Source organism: Cimex lectularius, unplaced genomic scaffold (assembly GCF_000648675.2).
Source record: "Cimex lectularius strain Harlan isolate CLEC.00 unplaced genomic scaffold, Clec_2.1 scaffold247, whole genome shotgun sequence".
Lineage (NCBI taxonomy): Eukaryota > Metazoa > Arthropoda > Insecta > Hemiptera > Cimicidae > Cimex > Cimex lectularius.
This window is the reverse complement of record NW_019393016.1, coordinates 266,631-293,323: the sequence shown is the minus strand read 5'-3', so window position 1 is coordinate 293,323 and position 26,693 is coordinate 266,631. Positions and strand designations below refer to the sequence as shown.

Genomic DNA, 26,693 nt, shown 5'->3' with positions numbered 1-26,693 from the left:
ATGGAATTTCCGTTTATAGACAGCACACACATCTGTGTTAATGATTGTAGCTTTAAATGACGTTGAGGTCGGAGTGTTTGAAAACCATGCAAGGACACGTTTACAACATTAATTGTTTTATGACATTATCCTCATAATCCACTAAAGCTTAGTAACGTGTGCGAATTTGTAACAGTTAGGTGTTGATAAATGGCAGTAAGATAGATGCTTGTTGTTTTTATTTTTTTTTCAAAATGTTTTTCATTATTTAAAAACATAAAAAAAGTTTTAATTGATGATGAAAAATGTGGTTCGTTACTCGTCTTTCTATAATTAAAATACACTGATGAACAAAATTAACGCAATATCCTTAAATGTTAATGTATTTAAGTTTATTCAGATATTTGCATTACAAATTGCAAAATAGTTTTGGACGTTAAAGCAAGACGTTTAAAAATAAAACAATTATTGCCTAATTATAAACAAAATAATTATTGGGAAAAGAGCGAAAATAAAATATAAGTAAATAAAAATTCTAAAAAAACTTTTTGCTGCCCTCGTATTTCCACCTCTGGCACGAATCACATCAGTTAAACCCTTTTGCAGTCCCTGTAAAATATTTTCGAAAAATCCTAAGGACTTCTTTCACATTTATGCAGAAAAGCCATTTTCAATTCTTCCAGGGTGTTATCTGTGTTTCGCCGTTGTACTGTTCACTTGGTCCCAAATGTGGTCGATTGGGTTCAAATCTGGACTAAGAGCTGGCCACACCAAGCAGTCAGTTCCAATTGCATTTATGTAGTCATCAATACGTGCTCTACGAGGCCTAGCATTATCCTGCATTAGCAAGAATCTCTCACTGATGTGGGGGCAAATGGCACTACATGTTTTTCGATTATATCTTGTAAGTACCTCTTGAAGTTATAGATCTTCCTTGCACAACAACCAAGGAAATGCCACCCCGGAACATAATGCCACATGAGGAACCATACAGCAGGGGGGTACCTTTCTCCTCAGCGTCTTCATATGAAATTACGCCCATGTGAAGAAGGCCGACTCTCACCTCAACCGTAGAACACTCGTCCCCAATTTTCCATGCAAATTGAAGCCTGGCCACTTTCATAGCTGTGGTACGAAGAGTTCCATGAACCGATGCCGAGCCCTAATGTTATTTTCATCGAGCCTTCTTCTTACAGTCCTGGAGGAAATCGGAGCATTTAGGACTTGTCTTATCATATTTCTTATCTTATTTTCCGTGATGCTGCGGTTTCATAGAGCCTGATGACAGATGAATCTATCGTCACTCTCTTCTGTAGACCTAGGTCGACCCTGTTCTGCCCTTCTAGCGTGAAGACCTGTTTTGTCTGAAGCGCCGAAGAACATTTCGTAATGTAGAGAAATTTACACTCAATTTCCTGGCGATTTTGCGCTGACTGTGTCTTTCCGCTAATAATGTTAAGACCCTGACACAGTCTAATAATGTCATACTCACTGAAATGCCTGATTTGGGCTATTAAAAACGGTTCTAGAATAAAAATATATCAGATGAAATCTACGAAGGAAAAATATTAAATGAAAGCGATCTTTAGGCTTAGCAGAATGGAAGGGGGAAAATGCTAATTTTTGTTCAAATAAGATAAATCAGTAATTACAATTACTTAATTACAAAGTAAATAAAGAAAATAAACAAAGCATTATTTACTATTTATTTTGGTTACATCTCCTAATTAATTACCTGTAACTAATGTAGAAAGTAAATAAATTACATTTCAAACTAAATAAATTGAGTGGTGTGTTAAATTTGTCCATCATTGTAGTTAAAATGAAAAAAGTACAAATAATACAATCAAACATTAGTATGAAGTATTGTTCAACTTATTGGACTAACTTGGACGGTCTCTAGATGTGAAATGATATAATTCAATATAAATATAATTGGTTGAATAATTCCACATTGACCAGAACATTCATTCGGTAATGTTGAGGCCGTTATGAAAATAAGTATTAAACCAATTCCCTGCAACGAAAATTATATTTTTTTAATTTCATGAAAATCACCCTTTCTTAAGTAATAAGAAACAGAATCTTTGGGTAAAATCTAGTATCTTTTCGCTTTCTCAGTTGTATTTTTATGCACACAAACCCTTTTTCATCCTCCGACACTGATCTTGTAAGAATGAAGCTTGGCCTTTTGAAACTATTGTACAAGGATTGTGGCCTAAATGACTTTAAATTTGTAGGATTTCACGACTTATACGTAAGCAACGTAGATGTGGCACTTTCTGACGCTGGGAATCTAAAAATGTTATGTTACGGACAACATAATAACCTTGACATGAACTGAGTATATTTGAAATGCAATCGTTACAATAAATGACAAAATGTATTTTCAATCAAATTTTTGAACAAGTTCACAATGTAAATTATTTTCTTATTTATTCAGGAAAGTATTGCGCAATGGCACAAAAGAGTACTCCAAGTAACCAACTCTAGCAAAGCTAGATATACACTAGCAAAAACTATAAACACAAAATAAATCTATCAAACTCTTAAAAAGTTTATTGTGATAATAGTGTGATGGCACTCCAATGGTATTTTATTTACGTTTAATCATCTTATTGTGACTACGATAGCGCCGAGGTAATTGAAATAAACGTAGAAATCAATGGATTTATATTTGTAAGTAAATAAATTGAATGTTGTGTTAAATTGTCCATCGGTGTAGCTCAAGTGGTAGAGCAGCGGCGTTTTAGACGAAGGACGTCCGAATCCCGCTCGTGAAACTAGCTTTTTCATCTCAACTAAAACCTTAAGTAAAGATTAAATAATTGAAAAGAATTTATTTGGTCAAGCGGGCCATGAAACCTAATAAATATAAATATAACACTTACACTTAGCTTATAAAGTAAGCTAACCTTGTAAAGCTATATAGGTAGATCTATTCAGAGATAGATAGTAAGATAGATAGGTGGGTAAGTAGGTTGATTTGTCTGTATATAGTTTCATAGATAAACCGGTACCTGAACGATAGATATGTAGATAAACAGATCGATAAATCAATAGATGGATAGAATATAGCAAGATTAAACAGAGATATATAGAAATAGAGAGAGAGAGAGAGAGAGAGAGAGAGAGAGAGAGAGAAAGGAAGACAGAAAAAAGAAAAAAAGAGCAGATAAAAAGTGTACATTTTTATTGTCTTATATATAATACAGTATAATATATATCTTTTTTCTGTCTTGCTCTCGCTCTCTCTCTCTCTCCCTCTCTCGCTCTCTCTCTCTCTCTCTCTCTCTCTCTCTCTCTCTCTCTCTCTCTCTCTCGATATATGTACACAAAATCTTTGACTATCTTTTTATATCTCTATATTAGAAATAGAGTATAAATACCCGCGCAAATGGCAAGGATGACTTTGGATATAATTAATTATTTAATAATTCTAAAATATTAAAAAAATATGTTGATAGACACGTTTTTAAAATCTATAAAACCGATCATTTCTTTATTTGCTTTCTTCCAATAAAAACGATTAAACTCCTTCAAAGAAAGTCTGCTAATAAATTCTTTTGATATTTAACTAGAATTAATTCAAAGCTTTAAACCTTGATGAAAACACGCGAAAAGACTAGACTAATTATGCCCGATTCGATCTCACAAAGGCTTCCTTAGAAAATACCATGTGTATTTAAAGGGGGTAATTTTTTTTATAATAACCCACAGCGATAAAGCATGTCCGACGTAATGGATCTTCTTTCAATTTGACCCTATCCGCAAAGTAATATCTCATCGTCAAAGAAACGATAATAATTTCAGCCCAATTTACTGTACAACTTTCACTTTCTTTTTCCCTTCATTTTTCTTTTTCATAAAAATATTCGTCTGGTGCCAATGTTGGTTAACAAAATAGCGTATAATATACACTACTAGTGTGTATCATTATATTATGCCTTATTACTATACACTGACTATTTTATTATACACTCAAAGTTTAAAGTCCGACCTTCGTAATTTGTTATTTATTTCAAACTAAAAATATTTTTATCATTATAATAATTACAACATAATTCCTACTGGCTCCAAAACCGACAAGGGTACAGGAGCTGGGGTTTTTGGGATGAACCCCAAGACCGAATTGACGTTAAACCTAGGCAATTGGGATACAGTTTTCCAGTCTGAAATCAGGGATTGAACAATGCGCCAGAGAAATAAAAAGGCTAGGAATACATTCTCGGAATAGGACCATTTTCTGTGACAGCCAGGCAGCTCTCAGGGCCTTAGCCTCATGCGAAGCGAAGGTAAAGAGTGTTTGGAAATCCATGGAGGCCCTGACGGAAGTCAGCGACACTAATGACCTGACCCTAGCATGGGTCCCTGGACATTCGGGGCATAGAGGCAACGAAAAGATTGACATGTTGGCCAAAAAGGGAGCCAACATGGACATCTTGGCCCAGAGCCCTACTGCGGCTTAGCCTGCCACTTAAGAGGATACATCTTAAAATGGATCCGTAATTAATCCATAACCTGGTGGAACAATACCACATATTTAAGGCACGCGAAGAAGTTCATAGAAGGACCATCCGCAAAACTTACAAAAGAATTACTGGAAGGCAACCGCAACCGAACAAGGATTCACAGTAAGCATACTTACTGTGAGTAGGAACTATCTTTTTTTAAAAAGGATTGAACAGTGCACTCACTCCATCATTCACCATCTCTATTAAGAACCAGGATCTGGTTGGATTTCTAACAGGCACTCCCACTTAAGAAAGCACATGCACCGGAGAGGAGTGCAGACAGAAGAAACACTGGGCAGATACTGCCAGGAAGAGGAGGAGACTGCAGAACACATTTTATGTTTCTGTGAAGGTCTTTGTCGGTGCAGGTTCTTGCAACTAGGACAAGAAAAACCACAAGCAAGATCCTATACTAAGGAACTGCTGGCAAAACCGTGGAGGCTGGTTAATAAGCTGAAGCTGGCCGGTGAGTTATAAATAGCAGAGAAGCACAATAGATCTATTTAGATGGAGGTGCAGCAGGCCTTGTGGCCGCCTCTCTTCTCCCTATCCCTACAACATATTTATTTCAATGTAAACCAAATTAAACGAGATAAAAAATTCCTGAGTTTTAATAAAAATGATTTAATTGTGGTTAATTTGAAATAAAATTCCCCAAAACTAAATTACAGTTTGAAATTAAAAAAAATACGTCCTGTTTCCAGTTTTTGTCTTTGTGTGTTAATATTAAAAAGTATACTGATAAAAAATTTTAAACTGCAATTATTCCTAAAGGAATTAGAGAATGGAAAACCGTGTAAACCGTTATTATAGTAAATATGAAAAATGAAAAAAAATTCATAAAATTTTTGAACAGTCTGTAGCGTTTTATAAAGATTATCAAATCACTTCCTCTTCTCCGATATTGAAGAGGCTATAAAACGATCGACAAGGTAATCCCGCCGTAAAACTGTATGACGGCACTTGTGCCTTGTCATAAAGATAAAATAAAAAGAAAAGAAAAGAAGAACGACTCGGCGTTCGAAAAACAAAATTGTACTTAGAAAGAGCAATTTAAGCAAATCAATGTTAATGATACCAAAAGATTGAGCCAAGTGGTTAAATGGTTGTACGGTTACAGAGAATTAAGAATCATTCTCGTACGGTTTTTGTGTTTTAAAACTAATTACTATAGAACAGACGCTTTATTTAAACAAAAGCTTTCTTTATTTATTATGACTGTATATATAAAACTGTCTCTATTACTAATACTATTAATTTTTACTTATTGAGTATCAAGTAAGTTTCAAATATAGTAACTAAATATTGAAAATATAAATTTTATAATTAAGTTAGTTTATTAGAATTATACCTAAAATGGGAAAATTCAGTTCAATAGCAGTTATTATAATTTATCCGAATGACAGCGATATGAAAGGCAATCGTTCCTAAATTCGGAAGTCGCTGACTTATTTTGGGTATAATTCGACTGAAGTTGCTTCAAGGCAGTTTTAATCATTTCTAAACAACTTATTGGATATACAACAAGACCCCTTTAACTGAGTCATCAGTACGTTTGATATCTCAATTCCCTGAGTCGACAGATTAAATTAAGCACGAAGCACAAAAATTCAAGATTAAAACTGAATAAATAAACAAAATAGTGGTATTTGTTAAGTACGAGGGAAGTGTAAAAAAAATCGATTAATTAAATTGTTTAAGCATTATGAGTTGCCTGTAGGTCACCCAACAGAAAGGAATGATATGATAAATAGGGTTACAAATGAATTTAATACAGTAATTACATCTAATAAATATGAGGTAATATATATAATAATAATTAAATTTAGGGTTAAGGTCAGAACAAGTTGTTTAATTTTTCAACTTCAATTTCCACCTGTTCGTTAGTTTAGGGCTTTTTATCAAATCCCAAAGCTTTTTAAGGGGATAGGACTCACTACCAACAAATGTTATGTTTTTTTTCCTGGCCATATCTGCACAGGGTTGTTTCTGCTGCTCAGAGTCTGTATAGGTATATGCCTCCGGATTCTGCAGTGTCTACTTAGGAGCCATGCTTCGGTCAAGTCCTAGCACTCCTAGGTTTAATTGTTATACTTTTAGCTACAGCTATGATTGTTTGATGGACTTGTTTGCATGTCTCTCTTTTGGAATTCAATTCCATTGAACCGAGTGATTATTCTTTATGCATTCAGATGGATTTACATTTAGGCAATTGTAATTTGACCAATGTACCTTTGGTAAATAAATAGAAATAAATAATTTAGCATGCTGCAAAACAGTTCAGGGCCGATTTTGTGCCCTCGTTGAATTTTTCTTGGGCAAATTATCGGTCTCTTCGCGGTCCCTCCCCTAATTTCTAAGCACAGATATCAAAACAAGGGTAATGTTGTTCCCAATTCATTAGATTACGTGGTCCGATTGACCGAATAACGTTTTTCAATTAATTAATCTTTATATAAGGTTGAGATAATAATAATAATAGATAACAATAATACAATTAGCAATAAAAATTTAAAAGAAAAATAAGTTGTGATGTTCATAAAAATAACTTCTTCACATGATAAATTATAGTACATCAACCAAAAATCTATAATAGTAATTAAATAATAATCGACGATATAATATTTTTCGCAACCTTAATATTTGTCAATTAATTAATCTTTATGTAATGTATGGGTTGAGATAAAAAAGTCATTGTCACGAGCGGTATTCGAACCCACGCCTTCCCAATTGAAGAACTGAAAAATGGCAAAAAGGAGGGAAAATTCGAAAGGTGGGGTTGGAATGGGAAGTTGGTGTCCCAGTGGATCGAAGTCACGATTGCTAAAGTGGCAGAACAGCGGCGTATTTAGCCGAAGGTCGTGGGTTCGAATCCCGCTCGTGACACTGTTTTTTATCTCAACCAATGCCTTATATAAAGGTTGTTCCCAATGTATAACAGGGCTTCAATTCATGCTGGCCGAAAAGACTCTGGACTTTAGTTACCAGGAGATAGTTGCTTTTAATGCTGCCTGGCTGTCCGAATATATTGCTATTCTTTTGTTGAACAGGTCACTTAAATACGAAAAGAAAAGTTGACCCTGCATAGTCTTCAACATATAAAATGTACTAAAAAGGGAATAAATTTTAAAAACCCGATGTACTCAAAGTTAAACAGTAGCTTTGACTATTAGGGTTTAGACTTGCTTCAGATTTTGGCAGGTCTTAACATTTTGTCGCCAATAGGAGCAAATTAGTGCCTCACTAGAGAAGGAAAATTAGAGCAGAAGCACTAAATGTTCGATGACCTTTATGTTTAATGCCTTCTAAGTCTTACAGCATATTTACTGTTGAATTTCCCAATAAAGGATGAACATTTTTTTTTTAAATTCTATCTTAGTCGTCAATTAGCAGTTTTATGATATAACATACAAAATAAATTCAAATTTTCCGAAATTTTATTGATAGAAGATATCCTACAGGGGTTCGATATCTAAATTTTGAAGGCTATAAATATAGCTGACATTGTCAATTTTAGATTATAAATTTTACAATTTATAGCAGTAGATTTTTAATTTTTTTATCTGCTAATTTCGTTTTATTTTTGTAAAATAACAGAAAGTTGCGTAATATGCGAGGAAGAAACTAATTTGAACCACCTTGGTCAAAGCAAACATACTCAGAAAAAAGATATTTAAATCCTATATTACTTGATTTAAAAAAATTATTTTTAAGCATCCTAGAATAGCATCCTATCCTTCCATAAGTCGAACTTTGTAATGTATCAATATCGATTGTCGGGGTAGTACATTAAAAGTAAAAAAAAGCGTTTTCAGAATCCAATAATACAAGAAAGTACATTTCGTTAAGAAAATATTGACAGTTAGATAAGTGGCTGTAAGTTATACCTGACGACAATGCGAAAAACGACTCACAGAAAGGAAATTACATTGAGCGTTTGGCAAAATTGGACTTTTTACTAATAATTCATCCCTGAAAATAAGACACTCTTTTTGCCAATTTGACACACTAATTTTCTTTATTGAGAAGCAATCAAATTTATTTGAAAAAAAAAATTCGTTTTGTACATTCTAGCTTCCTATGATCTACTTTTCACCTTATCCTTGAATCCTGTTTAACTGACCGCTGCTTCAGAGTGGCGGTGTCTTACAAGGGAGAATTTTTTGGTCCCACCCAACCTGCCATTTATATTATTGATTTCCCACTACATTCATCAATACCACATTCAGATGATACATCCGTATTCCTCCACTGAATAATAAGAAGAGGAGATACTGATTTTCATTCCAGTCAGATAGTTAGGATTATGCCTAGCCCGGAGCCTGAGGTGGAATCCCCACACCAGAGATAACATAACATAAGATTGGATATGCGCAAACACATTTAGGGCTGAAATTTGTTTTGCCGGTCAAAACTCAACTAACTCTATACAAGACATTACTGCAACCATTTTGGGCATATGAGGAGTAACTGGGGGGGGGGGTAATTCAGCGTTGGTTGGTTTTACATAAATGTATCCTCTAAGTGCAGTGTATGCCATGGTGTCAGTGTTGTGATCGATAGTAAGCAAAACATTTACATACATATCATACATATTTGTACTAAATAACCTATTTATATACCTATATTTTATAAACCTACTTAAATACCTATGTACATTTAATATACAGCTAAGGTGATATCCATGATAAAAGGAGAGATTTTTATACCAGCAACCTACAACATAAATATTTAGCTACATTACAAAGGGCTGAGTGGTTAAACGGTTTGACTCGTATTGCATTTGCTACGCTAGCGGTTGCGGGTTCGACTTCCGACATAGTCCTTGAAATTTTTATTTGTGATAATATGTCAAAAATATTGTAATTTGGTTCTTTAAATAATCAGTAATTAAGAGTCAGTAATTATAACAAATTTTAGTTTTGGTTTAACCCCACTTTTGCACTGTATGTCACTACTTTACTTAACTTCAATTTTTAGATTTGCTCCTATTCAGAAATATAATGGGTCTTGCGGGAATGGCAATGCACGAGCTGTATTTTTACCTCAAAAAGGTAAGGGAACAATCAGTATAAACACTGTAGGAGAACACCAATATAAATTTTTTTTATATATACATAAATTTTTATATTGGTGTTCTCCTACAGTGTTTATACTGATTGTTCCTTTACCTTTTTGAGGTAAAAATTGTATATTTAAAAAAAAGAAAAAAAATACAATCTCTTTGAGCACCGGTGTACAGTGAAAAGAGCAAATCTTTGCATCTTTACTCAAGGCAGAATTAATAAATAGCAAACCAAATGACTGTTTTTCACATTTTTTGCGATAACATTGTCATTTTTTGAACAATTTAAAATCCGATTGCACCGTTTTTTTTTTCATCGTAAAACGTTCATCCTAAAATTATGTGTCAGGATGGACAGGAATGTATTTGAAATTTTGAAGTTAAACTGGGCCTGAGGTTCGCTGTATAATTTTTCTCCAAAAAAAGGTAAACATTTAAAACTAGACCTTTTTTCTTTAGTATCATTGGTTCAAGAGAAATTCAGCCGAGTCATCTAAAAACGACTCCCTGTATGTATTCGTTAATGGTAGCTCTCATGTAACTCCGTTAGAGAAAAGAAATGTTTTATTTTCTAGATGCTTTATATAAAAGTCGTATAACAAGGCTTTTATCGTGTGAGGCTGTAATTCCTTGTCGAATACAATAAAAAGTACAACTTTCGAAAAGAAATAATCTTTCTGGTAAAACCTTTTACGCTTAAAAACTTTTCATTTTAATACTTTTATATCAAGTTTAATAATTATAACGGGAAGCTTGATATGGTCACTAGGACATCATGTATGATTTTATTCTAGTACAAAACAAACAGCTCTTTTGCAAGAAAATTCCAGAATGTTAGTAATTTTTTAAATACAGGCTTTTACCAAAACAGTTTCATTGATGATAGGCCCCAGTGCCCCAATGTTATTGCAAATGTTTGCCCCAAGAATTTATAAAACGAATTATAACGGACAATTAATCTCAAATATGGATGTGATTTCTCGATGAAAAGGTTCGTTACCAGAGCTGAAACTGTAACTCGTGACGCAGTACAAGGAGTGATCATTAAAATAGCGTCTATTGTACCCATTCGGTTGTATTTTATAATAAAAAGTGACTAGAATGAGATCGGATTTTTAACGTTTTTTAATATCACCGTGAATGTAAGAATTGATAATATTGTTATGTTTGGCGGGGTGTATTGAGGTAATTGGATTTGGTGAAAAATATTTCTGAACTTAAGCGATATTAGGGAATGTGAGAGGGTTTCGTCAATGATGATAACAAGCCAGTTTAATTTTACTTCACATCCCACAAATTAATTTTCTGTAATGTTTTCCCTTTTAAAAATTGTTAAGAGAAAAGAAGAAGTATTTTTCTCAATAAAAGTTCTTCACAACCCTCTGAAAGCGTGTGTGGGAAGAGAGCGATTTGTGAAGAAATAATTGGGCAAGGAAAATGGCAAACGGATTCGCCGGATTCAAAAGCCATCCAATAGATATTTTTGCGAAAGATTCCACGAATGGCCTCTTTTCTGAGTAGTACATTTATTCGTTTGACGTCATAAAATACATTTTACTTTTGTCGGACAAATAACTGACACATTCTAGCTACAATAAAAACAATGTTGGATAATTCGAAGGATTAGTATTTATCACAACATTTTAAACTTTAGTTATTCAGATATCGTGAGATGCGGTCGGGTGTGATGTAGGTTTCAGAAAAACATTTTCTTTATCTTTATATTTTGCATTTTATAAATTCACTTTTCCACAGCCTAAATGTATTTGTTAAATGTAAACATTGTTTGTAAATCCCAGGCTCTGAAGATGATCTCAATAAAAGATCGAAACGTTGGCACGATAAAAAAAATGTTTTTCTGAAACCTACATCACACCCGACCGCATCTCACGATATTTGAATAACTATCGATTAACGGTCTCTAATCTCTACACATTTTAAACTTTTCTTATATTTCAACGTTTTGACTTATTGATTAAGAGAAGTAATTTTTAGTTTTTACAACGAGTACTTTTCACCCTTGTATGAAGGGTCAGAAAAGACCAACGGCAAAGGGAATCGAACCCACTACGTGATAAACCGAGAACCGATGTTAATAACGCGCCCAACTCGGCCACAGCTGCCCTCCTTTAAAAATTTGTAGCACGAATCAAGTAAATTGGATTTGTTAGCATAACGATGTTCCCTGTTCATTATGTTCTATATCGCGAAACGTAAAAATTGTGTAGAAGAAAACCACTGCCGAACTTCAATTTTATACACGCACGATAAATCTGTCAAATGTCATCTTTAGCTTATTTGATTCCTGATATGGTATTTTAGTTTGTTCTTGTTTGAAAACGTTTTGTTTTTTATTAATCAGATTTTCACATGTTTTTTCATAAAATGTCAAAGTGATCCCCTTTTCGTTTAACATTCATCTTTAACGATTTCCATGAAACACCACTCAATCATTTTCACGTCAAAAATTTTGCCAACAGTCCCTACCTTGGTATCATATCATATTTGAAATATATATTATATCAAAAATATATTGTCTACTTTACATGAATGCATTCAAGAAAGTCACTAGTTTCGTGGTCCGATTGACCAATGAATATCTTTTAATTAATTAAAATTTTTAGTTGAGATAAAAAAGTCAGTGTCACGAGCGGGATCCCGAATCAAATAGATTTCACGACATTTGAAAAATGGCGAAAAGGAGGGAAAATTCAAAATGTGGGGTTGAGATGGGAAGTTCGTTTCCGAGTGGATCGATGTCACGATAGCTCAAGTGGTAGAGCAGCGGCCTAATCGTGGGTTCGAATCCCGCTCGTGAAATGACATTTTTATCTCAACTAAAAACCTGACTCAATAGAAAGGTATTCAACAAATGCTTTTAGGAATTTTGGTTCACGACCTTTTATCGTTTTACTATCTCTTTTGCCAGTCTAGATTTTATTTTGGTGAATCCTGGCTAAGGTTTCTACTATATTTCTTATATAAGATGGAGGAAAGCTTCTTTCATGCATTTGCCTGATAACTATTTCTAAGACTTTTTGGACAGAGAATACGCATTGTTGAATAAAACCTACGCATACCATTTTTAATTGGTGGATAAATATTTATAACCTATGAACTCATAAAAACATAAAATTTCGAAAAATGTTTCTGCAATGACAGCGCGCACATTTCATCGTGTACTGTTTTAAAATTTATTGTAATTGTAAAGCAAAGACATTTCAGTCGTATGGAAGAGCTTAACATCAAATCTTCAAAACGTGGACGAGAGTTGAACAATTTAATACTACAAAATGAAACATTTGTACTTCTTGTTCTTCATCAATGAGTACAAACAAGCTTTGCATGTCTGAAAATGATTTTTAAAGGATGTCTTTTCATTTGTACAAATCCATGCCCAAAACCCATTATAAATTGAAGAACTATCGAAGGCAATACTAATTTTTAATAATACTAAATTTTTACTGTTTTCTCTCTTTCTTATGCGGTACTTTAAATCAATGATATTTTATTTCACTCCTGGGTGTTGATAAAACCAATATTTTTTTAATGGATCAGTAAGTTCATGCAAACAAACGGACTTAGTTTATTTATACACGCGTATTAAAAGAGATTTGGATAACTGTAATCCGTGTAGTCAGGACACTGTAATTTTCGATAATCTCTGATGAAATTTCTTTTTTCAGGTTTGTCGTGTGAGCGAAAAGTTAACAATCCATTGCTTAAATCAACAGCTAATAAATGATAACGTGGTAGCATTTTTAGCAACATTTTAAGACTGTTTAAGGTTGTGGAATACACAACCTAGAAGCATGGTACCTACTGACGTCTATTTGACTGATATGTAAATATCTTTCTTGCTCTTTTGTATTATCTTTTCAAATAAATCAAGTGTAGAACATTACTTGAGCACTATGCAAAAAATTATCGTTCGTATTTGTTCAATTAGAAAGTTTAAAAACTTACCTCGAAAGGGATGGCAAAGAGGCCGATGGCGATATCAGCAAGTGCGAGATTTGCGATGTAGTAGTTGGTGACATTTCTCATCCTCCTGCTTGTAACTATGACCCAGATGACCAGGCCATTGCCGACGACTGCAGCAACGGATATGGAACCGTAGCAGAAAGAAAGAAACACGATTAAGGACACAGGCACGTCGTACAGCAGCTCCTCATCCAGGGGGAGAGTCTCGTTCGAGATGTTCATTTTTTCCCATCACACCTCCACCTCGGGAGATAACAGGACGCTTATCTCTCTCTCGACCCTCACCTAAACCAGATTAAACGTTTGTTTTTTATCTGTTGATAATAAACTTGGCCATTAAGATCAAAATTCAAAAGGGACTAAAACTGAACTTCATTTTTTATATTTAAATTTTTTTTTAGTATAAATGAAACCAATTCAAGAAAAAAAAATGTTTATCTGCACTGAAACTTGTTTAACGTTGCTCTCTTTCTATAAAAGAAAATATTTATTTTTTTGTAGAAATGTCTTTACCTTATTGAAAAACAAATGTAATTTGCAAGTAATTAGTCATTTTATTTTCATTAACGTAATTAAAAAATTCATTTGTACAATTTTTTAATAAACTGCTCAAAAATCAATCGGGATATTTGTAATTTACTCTTATTCTATTAATTTTAATTAAATTAACGATATAATTTTGTTTGTTGGATAAAACAAAACAGAAAATACAAGCCAAAAACAAACAAATGTTAATCATAATTTTCAATTACGGATTTATTTAAGAATATTAAAAATGAAGATAACTCATTTTGTAAACAAACAACTTTTCTCGTCTTTTATCCTTTTTAGTCCAGTTGTATTCTCTTTAAGCATGGTAAGACATCATCTTAGATCAGAAATTCGCAATATTATTGTGAGAATGAACCATCGAGGTCACTGGCAAATGGATATCGCAGAGGCAGGTTTTCGGTCTCAGAGCGTGGTCTCCCGGGCTTAGACCCGATTCTGAGAGACTAGAATTGCCTATTGGAGGCCTGGTAGTCGATCATTACGACGCTAAGGAAGGTCATTAATACCCTATCTATAGTCCCCGCCAGATCCTAAATGAAGTCAAGATGTTTTGGCAAGGCCTTTGTCGATTACGATTAAGAATCGTTTGTGGGAAGTTGGCCTCACATCGTATGCCCCCTTGGAGATGACGTGCAGGAACATCCCGCCATCAGAAACTCAGAAGAATATGGTGCAGCGAGCGGCTAGAAGAGAACAATTGGAAAGGTGTTATGTTTACTGATGAGTCGCGTTTCTAACTGTATAGTGATAGCAGGAGCCGAGACCGGGGGATGTGCACAATTCCCCAATTGGTGCTCTATTCAGTGCGGTGCAATGGCCTAGGCTGGGATTTACACTGCAGGACGAACTGGACTCCGTATTGCGGAAGGCAACCTCACCGCAGTCCGTTATATTCAATAAGTTATCGAGGAATACTTCCCTCAAACCTGGAATCTCACTGGCAGGGATTTTCCATTTTTAGGTGACAATGCCAGACCTCATAGAGGCGGAGTTGTTCATCAATGTTTCAAAACCTGGAAATTTCCCATTTGCCACTTCCCCCATTGTCTCCAGACGACAATTTCTTTGAACACATGTGGGATGTGTTGCAGAGAAGGCTGTTCACTCACAATCCGCAGCCAGTTGACCTGAAACAACTGACTGCAGTGCTACAGCATCTATGACGTGAAATCCCTTATAACATGACTACGTTATGCCTATCAGGTGCACACCTTTAATAATATAATTAATTATTTAAAATTATTTAAAATAATTTAAAAATTATAATTATTTAATAAATTATTTAAAAAATTTAATAATTATTAACAATTAATATAATATATTAATTATTTAAATAATTATTAAAAAAATTATTGTGTCCAGTAAACAAAATTATCGAATTAAAACCTTTTATTTTGTTATTTTTCAAAATCCCTTAATTAATTTCTGTTCAGCAAAAAACGTAATAATTTTGATTACATTTTAAATCATTTTTAATAATAATGCTAGCGAAAGTAAATACTGCAAAATTGCTAACATCCATATTAATTTTTGAGCAGACTATATTTTTGGCGTCCATTAAAATGAAAAGAAATATTACCCTTCTAATTAGCGCAGTCCAACCAATTTTTCCGCCTATTACCTTTCACGATCTAACAAAAGTGTGTAGTGCTTAATCGGACTGTACATAAGAAGTTTTCCCTTTCAGCGCTGCTTAACGCTTAATTAAGTTGATCAACACAACCTTTGCAGAAAATTAATGAAATATCTTCTTATCTCAGCTGTTTCAACCTTATGTAACAAAGAGAGGAAAATAAGAGAAAGACCGGAGGTAGAGGAAGAGGTAAAGAACGTGAGTGAGTGAGTGAGAGAGAGAGAGAGAGAGAGAGAGAGAGAGAGAGAGAGAGAGAGAAAGAGGGAGAGAGAGAGAGAGTGCGAGACAGAGGAGTATAAAAAATATCCGGCATCAGGGACCAGGTCGTAGATTAAAGGAATCTCCTTTTTGTTTTACCAGGAAAGAGAATTTATGATATTTCATCATTTAGGAAAAAGGCAATGCAAAAATAAAATTATTATATTAAAGTTACATAGAAGCTAAGAGAATTCTTATTACAAAAGATAAGAAAACGTGCATAATGCAGGATCGTATTAAATAAGATTTGATATATATGAAAAAAATACGGAAAGAAACATACAGTAAAATAGGTCCCCCGTTTATGGAAGAATGTAAGAAGAATCACATTCTTTCAGAACACGGGAAGGTGGAGGTGGCTGCGGTAACGATGAGGTAATGAAATATCTTATAAATTAAAAAACTGGTTGTTTGAGTTCCATAAAATCACACACCATCTACAATACTGCAAGAACAACTTTTAACGAAAAATTCTAAAATTCTCATAATTTACTGAAGAAAATGAACACAAAATATTAATTTATTAAGCTTTCTTGTCTCTGAACACAAAATAGATACTGTCCAACAAAAAAATAAAAATAAAAATAAAATAAAATAAAACCCTCTCAGATCACATACGCTATTTGAAATGAACCTTTACCCTTAATTAATTAAGGTTTTAAGTTGAGATAAAAAAGTCAGTGTCGCGAGCGGGATTCGAACTCTCGACCTTCGACTTGATACGCCGCTACTCTACCACTTGAGCCATCGTGACTTCGATCCCCTCGGGCACTAACATCCCATCTGAACCCCACCTTTTGAATTTTTCATCCTTTTTGCCATTTTTCAAATGTCGTGAAATCGGATTGGATTCTCGGCGACAAATAAAATGGCCACTGAAAGCTTCAGTGAAGTGTACTTTACCCTTAACTTCTCCTCCAAAATCTATGACTCCAAATGAAATCGAAAATTTCAATAAAAACAACCGATGTATAATTAATAAATACATAATTATTTTAATAAAAGTACATAATGTGCAAAATGATAAACAATTATACAATACGGGTTAAGGCCTTTTCCATGTAAATGGTGAACTGTCAAAATTTTTTTGTCAGGTCATATTACAATTTTTCATAGGTATCCAAATATTAATTATTTTTGAATAGATTCGAGATTCTGCATAAATATTTCTTATTTGCTACATTGTAAATTTCTAGTTTTTTGTAACTTTTGTTTTTAAAATGACAATAAACTAAGAAAATCACAAAAAAATGTTATTTTTACACTGTTCTGCGAATTAATTTAAAGAAATACTCAGTTACTTTGAGGGGGGGCATTCATCAGTACAGTGAAACAATAGTTGCTATTTTAAAAACCTTATCAATTATAAATTCTATTCACAAATATAAACCAATGGGTTAAACAAGTACAATAATAAAGTAAATTTACATAAAAACAAAACAGCTAAACTTGTACTTTGTAAAATCGTACGATTGTAAGTTTACCTTCTAAGGTATACTTCTAAAGATCAAATGCCCTTTTCGACTAGAATGACCTGAGAAGTTTTTCCACTTTTTCTTAGGAACCAATAGACGTAAAAATCAATTTTCCGTTTAAAACGGGCTTTTTGGGAAATTCACCCGTGTTGAACCACATGGTTTTTCCGACGGAACAAAGTTTTCGTAAGAGCACACGGATCAAGTTGAACGGCTCGACTAACCTTTCAGAACGAAGACGAATTTAGAAAGTGCTAATTTTCCCCTACCTCCTCTTTTGTTTTGCTTCTTTGTTCTAATTGAGAGAGTGGCTAATCACTTTACAAGCTCTCAAAATTTATACATTTTCTAAATAATTTCTCTTTTTTTCAAGTTTTAAAACAAAAAATATAAACAATTTTCTTTGAAAGAAAGTATGATGTATGGACTGTTTATGTATCTATCTTTCTAGGAATAGAAGAGCTCAGGATTGACGAGTCACTCTCACTCTGCGTGGATTTGAAGAACCCGCGACCTAAAATATTAACGCATCTGTTTAACCGTGAAACGTGAAGTTGTATAGTTGTAGGCGGAATAAATAAAGGAATGACTTGAGCATAAAGAATCTCAAGAAAAAACCCTGGTAAATCACACTACACTGAAAATAGACTAACTCAGAAATAGCCTATAGTCGGTTATTGACAGGAAAAAATTTTGTTTCAAGGCTCAATCTATTTGAACAGAAGAATGTTTTGTTCGGCATGTAACAAAATATTGGTCGAGCTTTACTGCAATATTACACATAAAACCATAGTTTCTGCTCAGCAAATTAAAAAACACTCGTATTTTATAGGGTTGTAATTTTTTTGCGAAATTGTATATTTGTTTCAATAAATATATTTTACATTAAACTTCTAATTCTGAAAAATGAACTGAAAAGCTAACTAATATTATATGTGTTATGCTATTAATTTACGTTTAATGTGTTCAATAAATTTTTCTTCTGTGGTCTAGTAAATATTAATTTTCAAAGGAAATATAACATAAAAATCTTTCAACAAAAATCATAAAATTTAAATTGTCATTCGGTTCATGATCTGAATTAAAGTTGGTAATGTTATACTTCGTTTTAATTATTAAATCGATTATATTTCGTGGTCCGATTGTCCAAATAACTTCTTTCAATTAATTAATTCACGTAAGGCATTGGTTGAAATGGAAAGTCATTGACACGAGCGGGATTCGAACTCACGACCTTCGGCTTGGTTTCCGAGTGGATCGAAGTCACGATAGCTCAAGTGGTTGAGCAGCAGTATTTAGATGAAAGTCGTGGGTTCGAATCTCGCCTGACATAAATTTTTCATTTCGGAAAAACCAACATGCTATTTTATAAGATGTCGAAGTTTCCATTTTTGGTATTTTTTTATCAAAGGAAACAGGAGTGAGACAGACTAGTTTTGTCATTCAAGTTTGGCCACTTATCCGTAATAAATAATGTTTTAGGAAAGCTAACAAACAACACCTACACGATTTGTAAGTAGGGACATAAAATAAGATGCCGAATTTTTCAAGGGTGTGTGCGATGCGCTTATGCGCCAGTGTGTTAACGTCTTTATTCCTGGAATGTTCACTGATATCCGGGTCCAATTTTATAATACTATTTTTTCCCGACTCTCATGTTTTTATTAGTTTAATTTATTTTAACTTTCTAAAGTAATCAAAATGTTTGAAATTCCCAATATTCTTCAAATATACAGAAATGTCAAAATAAAATTTGCCTAGGAATATGCAATTGTATTATATATATATAAGCTGTATTATATATATNTACATAGCTCTAATTACAGCATACACAGACAAAATATGGTTTAATAAATTATTCGTTACAAATTGTGTGGGCCAGGAAGCAAAGTAAAATTGTGGTATTATAAATTTAGCGATAATTCTGCAGCAAATTTTATGTTTACAAAGCCGAACTTTTGTTAAAAATTAATAATAGTGGTTATTATTGGTATCAACACATTTGGTAAAAAATACATTTATTATTATCATTATTTCAAAGAACTGATAAGTAAAATGTGATTAAAGAAGTGAATGGAAATAAATAAGGAAAGGGCGTTTTAAATATAAACAGTATTTAAAAATTAACGCAAAAAGAAAAGTACTTGACTTAGAAATTTAAACGGTCATAAAAAGAATTTGAAATTGACCATGAAACTCATTATTCCATTTTAATCTGATATATATATTTTATTTAAAAAAAAATAATGCTATTTATTTACTGTTTGATAAAGGTTGTGCTAATTGTTTGAGAAATAAAGTACAAATAATAAGAAATTTTGTGATTGGATAGAACTCTTGTTCAAAAATATAGCAATTGAAAAAATAAACATATTAATGTATTATTATTATTATTATTATGTTAATATATGTGCGGAAGGTTGACAACCATTACGTATCCTGTTTTGCAGGACGGTATAAGCGAAGAGAACAAGGAGCTTCTGTACCATTTCCGAGGAGAAACAGAGTAAATTAAGTCAAGTATTCTAATAACACGAACGACACACGAATACGTGGCAAATGAAATTATCAACTCATTCAGAATGAACTTGAAAAGCAGCGCATTGTTAAGTACACAGAAAAAGAAGTGGAGAATTTCGTTTTCACGTTAATACTTTCTCACCCTCTTTATGTCCCTCTATCTATCTCTTATCTATCTAACTATTGCTGCCTTTTTTTTTGCTTTAACTATTGTGGTATTTCTGGACGAACATTTGCTTTAAAACGTACAACGTAAGGCAAAAATGTATCCTGAAAAATAACCACGTACTAAAATACAAGGCTAGAAGTGTGGGCTTTGCACTTTTCTGTATAATTTATTGTTAAAATATGGGTTCAACTCCTTGTATTCCTGCATATTGTATTTTTTCATTTCGGTAATAAAACGTTATTTTCCTTCTGAGACCCAAGCTGGGGAGAGTAACTCTTTGCCAGTAAGATAGCCTGATCAGATTTAGATTTTGTTTATTCCAATAAATGTGTGTAATCTTCAATTGTCAAATTTTTCCGCAAATGGGAATAACCTGGATTACGTTGACAAGCATTCTGAGCCCCTCAGGTATTTGAATTCAACGAGTAATAATATTTAATAGAATATTTTACTTGTAAAACTTAAGTTGTTGAGAGTACATTATTCCAGTGATTGTTGGAAAGTGTTAATTGGTTATGAAATAAAGTTTACTTTAAAAAGAAAAAGACAGCTATTATTGGCTAAAGAAACTCGTTGATGTTTAGTATATAAAGGCATGCAAAAATTTGTTTTTGTTTAGGTTTGTGGCCGTTTATGGCTTTGGAACATTGGAAAAAGTATAAGGGAGAATTTTGCTTTTAAATTCTCTGAACATTCTGAGTTTCTCTGTTTATTGCAATTCAAAAATGGTCGAAGAACAACAAGAAACGGATTGTGAAGTTAGTATCTTAAACGAACATGATCTTACAGATGTTTTCGGGAGAAAGCGACCTGCACAAATTGCTAACAGGGACCTGAGGAAAGTGTCACGTATCCAAATTACTGCGAATACTCCAATCCTTACAAGCAATCAATTTCAAATATTTCCGACACGAAAACGTCAAATAAAAATAGTACCGAAACAAAAGATACGAAATCTCAACAGATTCACATTAAAAACGTAGTGAATACTCATTCGCTAACAGAAATTTCAGAAAAGGCAAAAGCATAGGAGGCGTCAATTCCTTCATCATAAAAAACACTAAAAATTCTTGAAAACTACTCGCAAACAAACAATGAAGCATTGTGTCGATAGTATTTCATATGAAGGACAATTTAAAAATTTAAAGGTGTCACTGCAAGACGAAGATGCTTCGCAATATCTCGATTCTAGACGTTATTTAATTTTGAATCAATTTTACTCAGAAGAACAATCACATGGATCAGCGAAACCTGTAGAAAATAAGGACAAAACTCCCGATGAATTGGAAAGCAATGGTAAATTAATAAGATTAGTCAATGTCCTAAAAGAAAAGTTAAATTATAGAGAAGCCAATCTGGCTGATATAGAATAAAAACTTCTCGAAAAATTTCGGGGGAACCAAAATGCAAATCAAAGGATTGAAAATGTTTAAAAAGAATATGAAAAATATAACACAATAAATAAGAAAATAAGGATCTTAACTTAAGCCTTTTTTTACAAGGAAATGTACAAAAGTGGTACAGCTTCAATTGAAACAAACAAATTTAGAGGATTCTTGCAATTTTAGGTGCATAAATAGTTTAATAATTGATTATGGTTTAAAAAAAGAGATTGCTATTGAAAGCGCAAAGCTAAAAAATTTTATTATTAGAATTTTTTTAAATTAACTGCTTTTTTCAAACGAAATTTATGATACATATTTTTGTATCATAAAGAGCGTTCAAATGTTTGAAACACATTACGGGCCAACCTTATGGGACAGTTATGAAATAAGTAGAAATAACCAGGGGCTTCTCTTAATCTCAAAAAGAATCAAATTATGTTTATTTATTCTATTATTTCAATCAACCAACACATGTATGCGTCAAAAATAATTACATATTCAGGATGAAATTGTATTTTATTACCATTGAAACAGAACAAAGACAGATTGTGCCGCTGTTAACCAACTAACACGAGGCAACAAGTTATTTCCAACTTGACGGATTGCTGGTTAGCGATACGATGATACGATCCTGAAATAGAGCAGTATGTTGTACTAACACACATCGGGTAAAGTCTATAAAACAATGCAAAAGTACAGACATATTGAGCATTATTCACAGTATGACATTAGTCAGAGTTTATGTATATGTTTTTAAATTCATATATACTAAATGTTTGAACATATTTTTTAAGTCTTCATTCAAGAACTTTCTTCAAAATAATGTTCAACTTTTCAAAGCACGGTTTAGAGTCACCCAGACCTAGGCGGCAACGCTGACATAAAGCTCTTCTCTGTCTGACAGAGGCACTTCGACTATAACTTGATGATTTATTTACCTTTTTATTTATTTATCTGACAATTTACTTTTTTAATTAACTGTATATTTGTTGTACTAATAGGTTAAAACATAAAATAAAACCATTTACTGTCTTGCTACATAGTTACATTCTATCGTATTGATATTGTTTGATGGCTCGATTATCAGAAATCAAAATATCACATTAATTTGGTAATTGATTACTTTATGTTGAAAAAACAAAACAAAACTTAATTTAATCATCATGATTTGATTGAAAATCATTAATTCTTTAAACCAAATCTCTTAAAGTGTACGTGGTTTTTGATTATAAAATAACAATAAAAAATTTTACTTCTTCTCAGCTAACCTTAAGTTAATGTATGAGTTTGATTTTATCAACTAACATAAATAAAATTATTGGGCCGATGGGAGATAAATAAGTTTTTATAGAATTGAAAAACCTGCAATTTTATTGAATGATTAGAGATAGGTGCATTGTTAACTTGATATCGTTGATAAGTCAGATTTAGTCTAACATTGTCCTTAAACTATTTTTATGTTAACTTAGTTCATAAAAGAGACAAACACGATAGTATGTTTTGTTCCGGAATTTGGAGGTATAAACGTAAAAGAAAGGACGAAAGCACAAAATTGTTTTATTTAGAACAGTCATACCACTGTAGGGGTACACATTACGCGTATATCTGAACTAAATAAAAAAAGGTTGTAATAACTCTAGCAGATTTACGCAATGCATGACAGAGTTTCTTATAAGCCAAGGGATTTCGTATTACAAGAGATTATCCGAGTTAGTAGGACTGTAAATTATAGAGGTTAATTAACTGATGTCGCAAATAGCATGAGTTTGATAATTTAGTTAGAAGGGAAACGGGAGGATTCCATGAAGACCATGGATCGGAATAATGTATGGATTCGGAACAGGATTAAAATATATGAACTTGAAAAATAGGTGGAAACTTCCACGTTCTAAGAGCAAGGAGCATTTGGTTGAGTAAGGAAAAAATTGTGAACTGCCGATGGGATACCAAATGGAGTCCGCTAGTGCGATACATACTCAAGCCCTCAAATAGAAGAAATATTTAGTTCACCATTTTAATTAAAAATCTTATATATTAATCAAATCACACATAGTTAAAACTAAAAATACTACTAGCAATCACAACAAAAACAATTATAGTTCTTTATTAATTTACAAACTTGATAAAATGAAAACTCGACAAACAACTATGACCATTGTCTGTTTACATGCTTATATAATTTGTAAACAAATTGTAAATATATGTCAGAAATGTAAATGAAGAAAGGTAATCTATCTGTCTAAATAAAAACGAGTTCTGGAATGATGGGAAAAATAAAAATGAAAGAATAAAAAGTAATGGGAGTGCTCACTGGATAGAACAAGTCTGAGGTGAGTATACAATTTATCACCATAAAAAATATATATATTGACGATTGGTGGCCCCGAATGATCACTCATTTCCTATTACATTCATTCTAAGTTTAAAAATCGTAAATATGCGGGGTTGTTAAAACAAATATTTTTAATGAAATGTTTTGGTAAATATAAAAAAAATTCTAATTTTTTGGATTAGGATCAAATCAAGAATATGTAAATTCTGATGAACTCACTACTTCAAAACCATGTGTTTATTAGTCATTTGTTTGTATTAAAATAAAATTGGTGTCAACGATCATTCACTCAACTTTAATATTAATTCTTTCTTCCGCATTTATTACACGACAGATTTAACAAATTTTTTAATTTCCGTGTTTGATAAATATTGAGTGCGTTTTAATTGCAGGATTACAAGCCATGATTACTCCTCCGAGATAATTAGTTGTTATTATCCCAGACTTAACAGCGTTCAATTAATTAAAAGCCTTCTGGTAGGGCTTAGATCTAATATTGCGGACTCTTTGATAATTTCTTGAGATTCTAATTCGGTAATATAAATGTGCAGCCTACATTGTACGCGGTCATGTAAGCTTGATTTTATGACTTTTTGCATAGCGCGCAAAAGCAAAGCTGCCATTAATTTCCTTGGATTAAACAAACTAATTGACAAATTCTGGTATGAAATAAAAAAAGTTTAATATTTAACTAAGTGCTATGAAAACTTGGTAGTTAATTTTTGTATGCACGATTATAATGCACTGACAACTTTTTACAAAATGAACCATCATTCAACTTTAAACATTTTTGCAATATAAGAAAGATCTCTCTCTCTCTCTCTCTCTCTCTCTCTCACTAATTTTCTCTTTGTACTAAGCAATTAAATACTTGTAAACGTGACAAATTTCTGTTCTAAAATAAATTTGCTTTGTACGTAGAGGACATTTGAATTAAATTTATCATATTTGAACTTATGTTGCCAAAATATGTGCCTAAGTTGGTCAGATAATGTGAATTATTTTCCATCTATGACGCGTTTTAAGAGTAAATCTTTTATAATTACTCTTTTACTTGAAATTAATGTTTAATTGTTTAAAGATAATTGTTTATCCTCAAATATTGGCAAGATATTCCGCAAATGAACACAACATAGATTACGTTAATGTATTCAACACCCATCATGTTTTTGGCCACGAATTTTAATAATTACAGGTAATATTTTAAGAATCAAAACTTTATTTGTTCATGTTGGCGTATTCCGATCAAATTGATTACAGCATGTCTATTGTAAATTAACAACTAATATAAATTTTAATCTTATTTATTGTAAACATATCGTAAAATTTGTTTTATAGAGGGAAACTTTTGCACCTTTCATAACAACTTGAAGGGTGAAGGTATAAACGTAAACATGTTGTTCAATGATGTCGAAACATGGCGACAAATGGTGTAAAAATAAACCGAGTAATAAAACCGTTAAACAATTTTATTTATTTTGATAAATGTTCAAATAAACGTGGTCGATCATTTAATCGCTTTAATGTACTGTAATATAATTTTTATTCAGATATCATGTCTTGGCTACGGTGTTTAAGCTTATAGACGATAAAAGCATAATTGATAAAAAATGTGATAAAAGAAATCAATAGGTGATTCGACTACAAATAACATCAATTTAATGTGCTATTATCTGTATTATGTTATGTTTATCAATTTACAAGTGCCGACAAAGAACCCACAGCCCTCAGAATAGGGCTTACATGTTTACTATACTAACACTACATGTACCATAGGCACCCGCAATGCGAAATAGTACGCATGCCTGCCAATTAGAAAAATATTGTTGAAGGCAGAAGCTACCTTTTTAAAAAAATAGTTCCTACTCACAGTTAGTTATTTTCAACATTCCAGATTAACCATCCCTAAAAATACAAACTCATACAAAAACTCATCATCTTGAAGGTGTTTACAGCCACGTCTCACGAAATGAACTGCAAGACTGAACGCTCCAATTGGCGCGCAATTATCAGCACGCAAAAAGCGGGAATTATAACACAATTAAATATTATATTAATAAATACTGTAAGAAAATAATTATAAATTAGCGATTTATTTATATTTATTTTTATTATTTAGTTCAATTTTTGAAATTAATTAATTGATTTTTATTTATTTACTTTTAATTAATTAATAAAAGCTAAAAATAAAAAGATACATTATAATAAATTAGTAAAAATGATAAAATTACATAATATCTATTATATTATTAATGCATTTATCTTCATATTTCATTTTACATTTTTTAATTTTAGATTTCTCAAACCAATCTAGTTCCCTTCCTTTATTGAAACTACGTAACACTGTTTTATTTAAATTTAAATTATGTTTAGTTTTTTTATATAGCTCTTAAGTTCCGAAAAATTTTTGATTTAGGCAAGTGTTCATTAATTTAAGGAAGTGATGATGATGAGCTTTAAGCTTGAAATCCGATCGTTGAAAACAACTAACGGTGAGTAGGAACTACCTTTTTTAAAAGATTGACACAGTCACTCCAACATTTATCATTTCTGTGACAGAAGCAACTGTCTTCATCCCCTGTTGTGACAAAGCATTGTGACTGTAATAATAACACAAGTGTCCGTTTAATTTTGTTATTATTACATACTTATTTGTGCTAAATGAATGGCATGATTGTTGGTATTGTTAAAAAAATGACGTTTAAACTACCTTGTCGACCCTTTTTTCATAGTGAATCGTGGGATCACCAATTTTGATGGATTGTTTTGGTAATACTAAGTCGAAAAGTTTTCCAACGTGCCCTAGTTTTCGTTCCAAAGGAACTTT

The 26,693-nt window shown here is 32.4% G+C and overlaps 1 protein-coding gene across 5 annotated transcripts in view; it reads right to left on the bottom strand.

Annotated features, from left to right (window-relative positions):
* Window positions 1-26,693, bottom strand: part of LOC106669009 (neuromedin-K receptor-like) — a 101,264-nt gene that overhangs the window by 24,411 nt on the left and 50,160 nt on the right. For 2 of the 5 annotated variants that reach the window (XM_014398252.2, XM_014398254.2), the window contains exons 1-2: window positions 17,470-17,675; window positions 13,525-13,827 (exon numbers count right to left, since the gene is read on the bottom strand). In XM_014398252.2, coding sequence (XP_014253738.1) covers window positions 13,525-13,764 — 240 coding nt within the window. In that variant the 5' untranslated portion in view covers window positions 13,765-13,827; window positions 17,470-17,675. Of the gene's footprint in view, window positions 1-13,524; window positions 13,828-15,673; window positions 15,788-17,469; window positions 17,676-26,693 lie in introns of those variants that run through there. The other 3 variants (XM_024229807.1, XM_014398253.2, XM_024229808.1) reach the window with 2 other exon arrangements.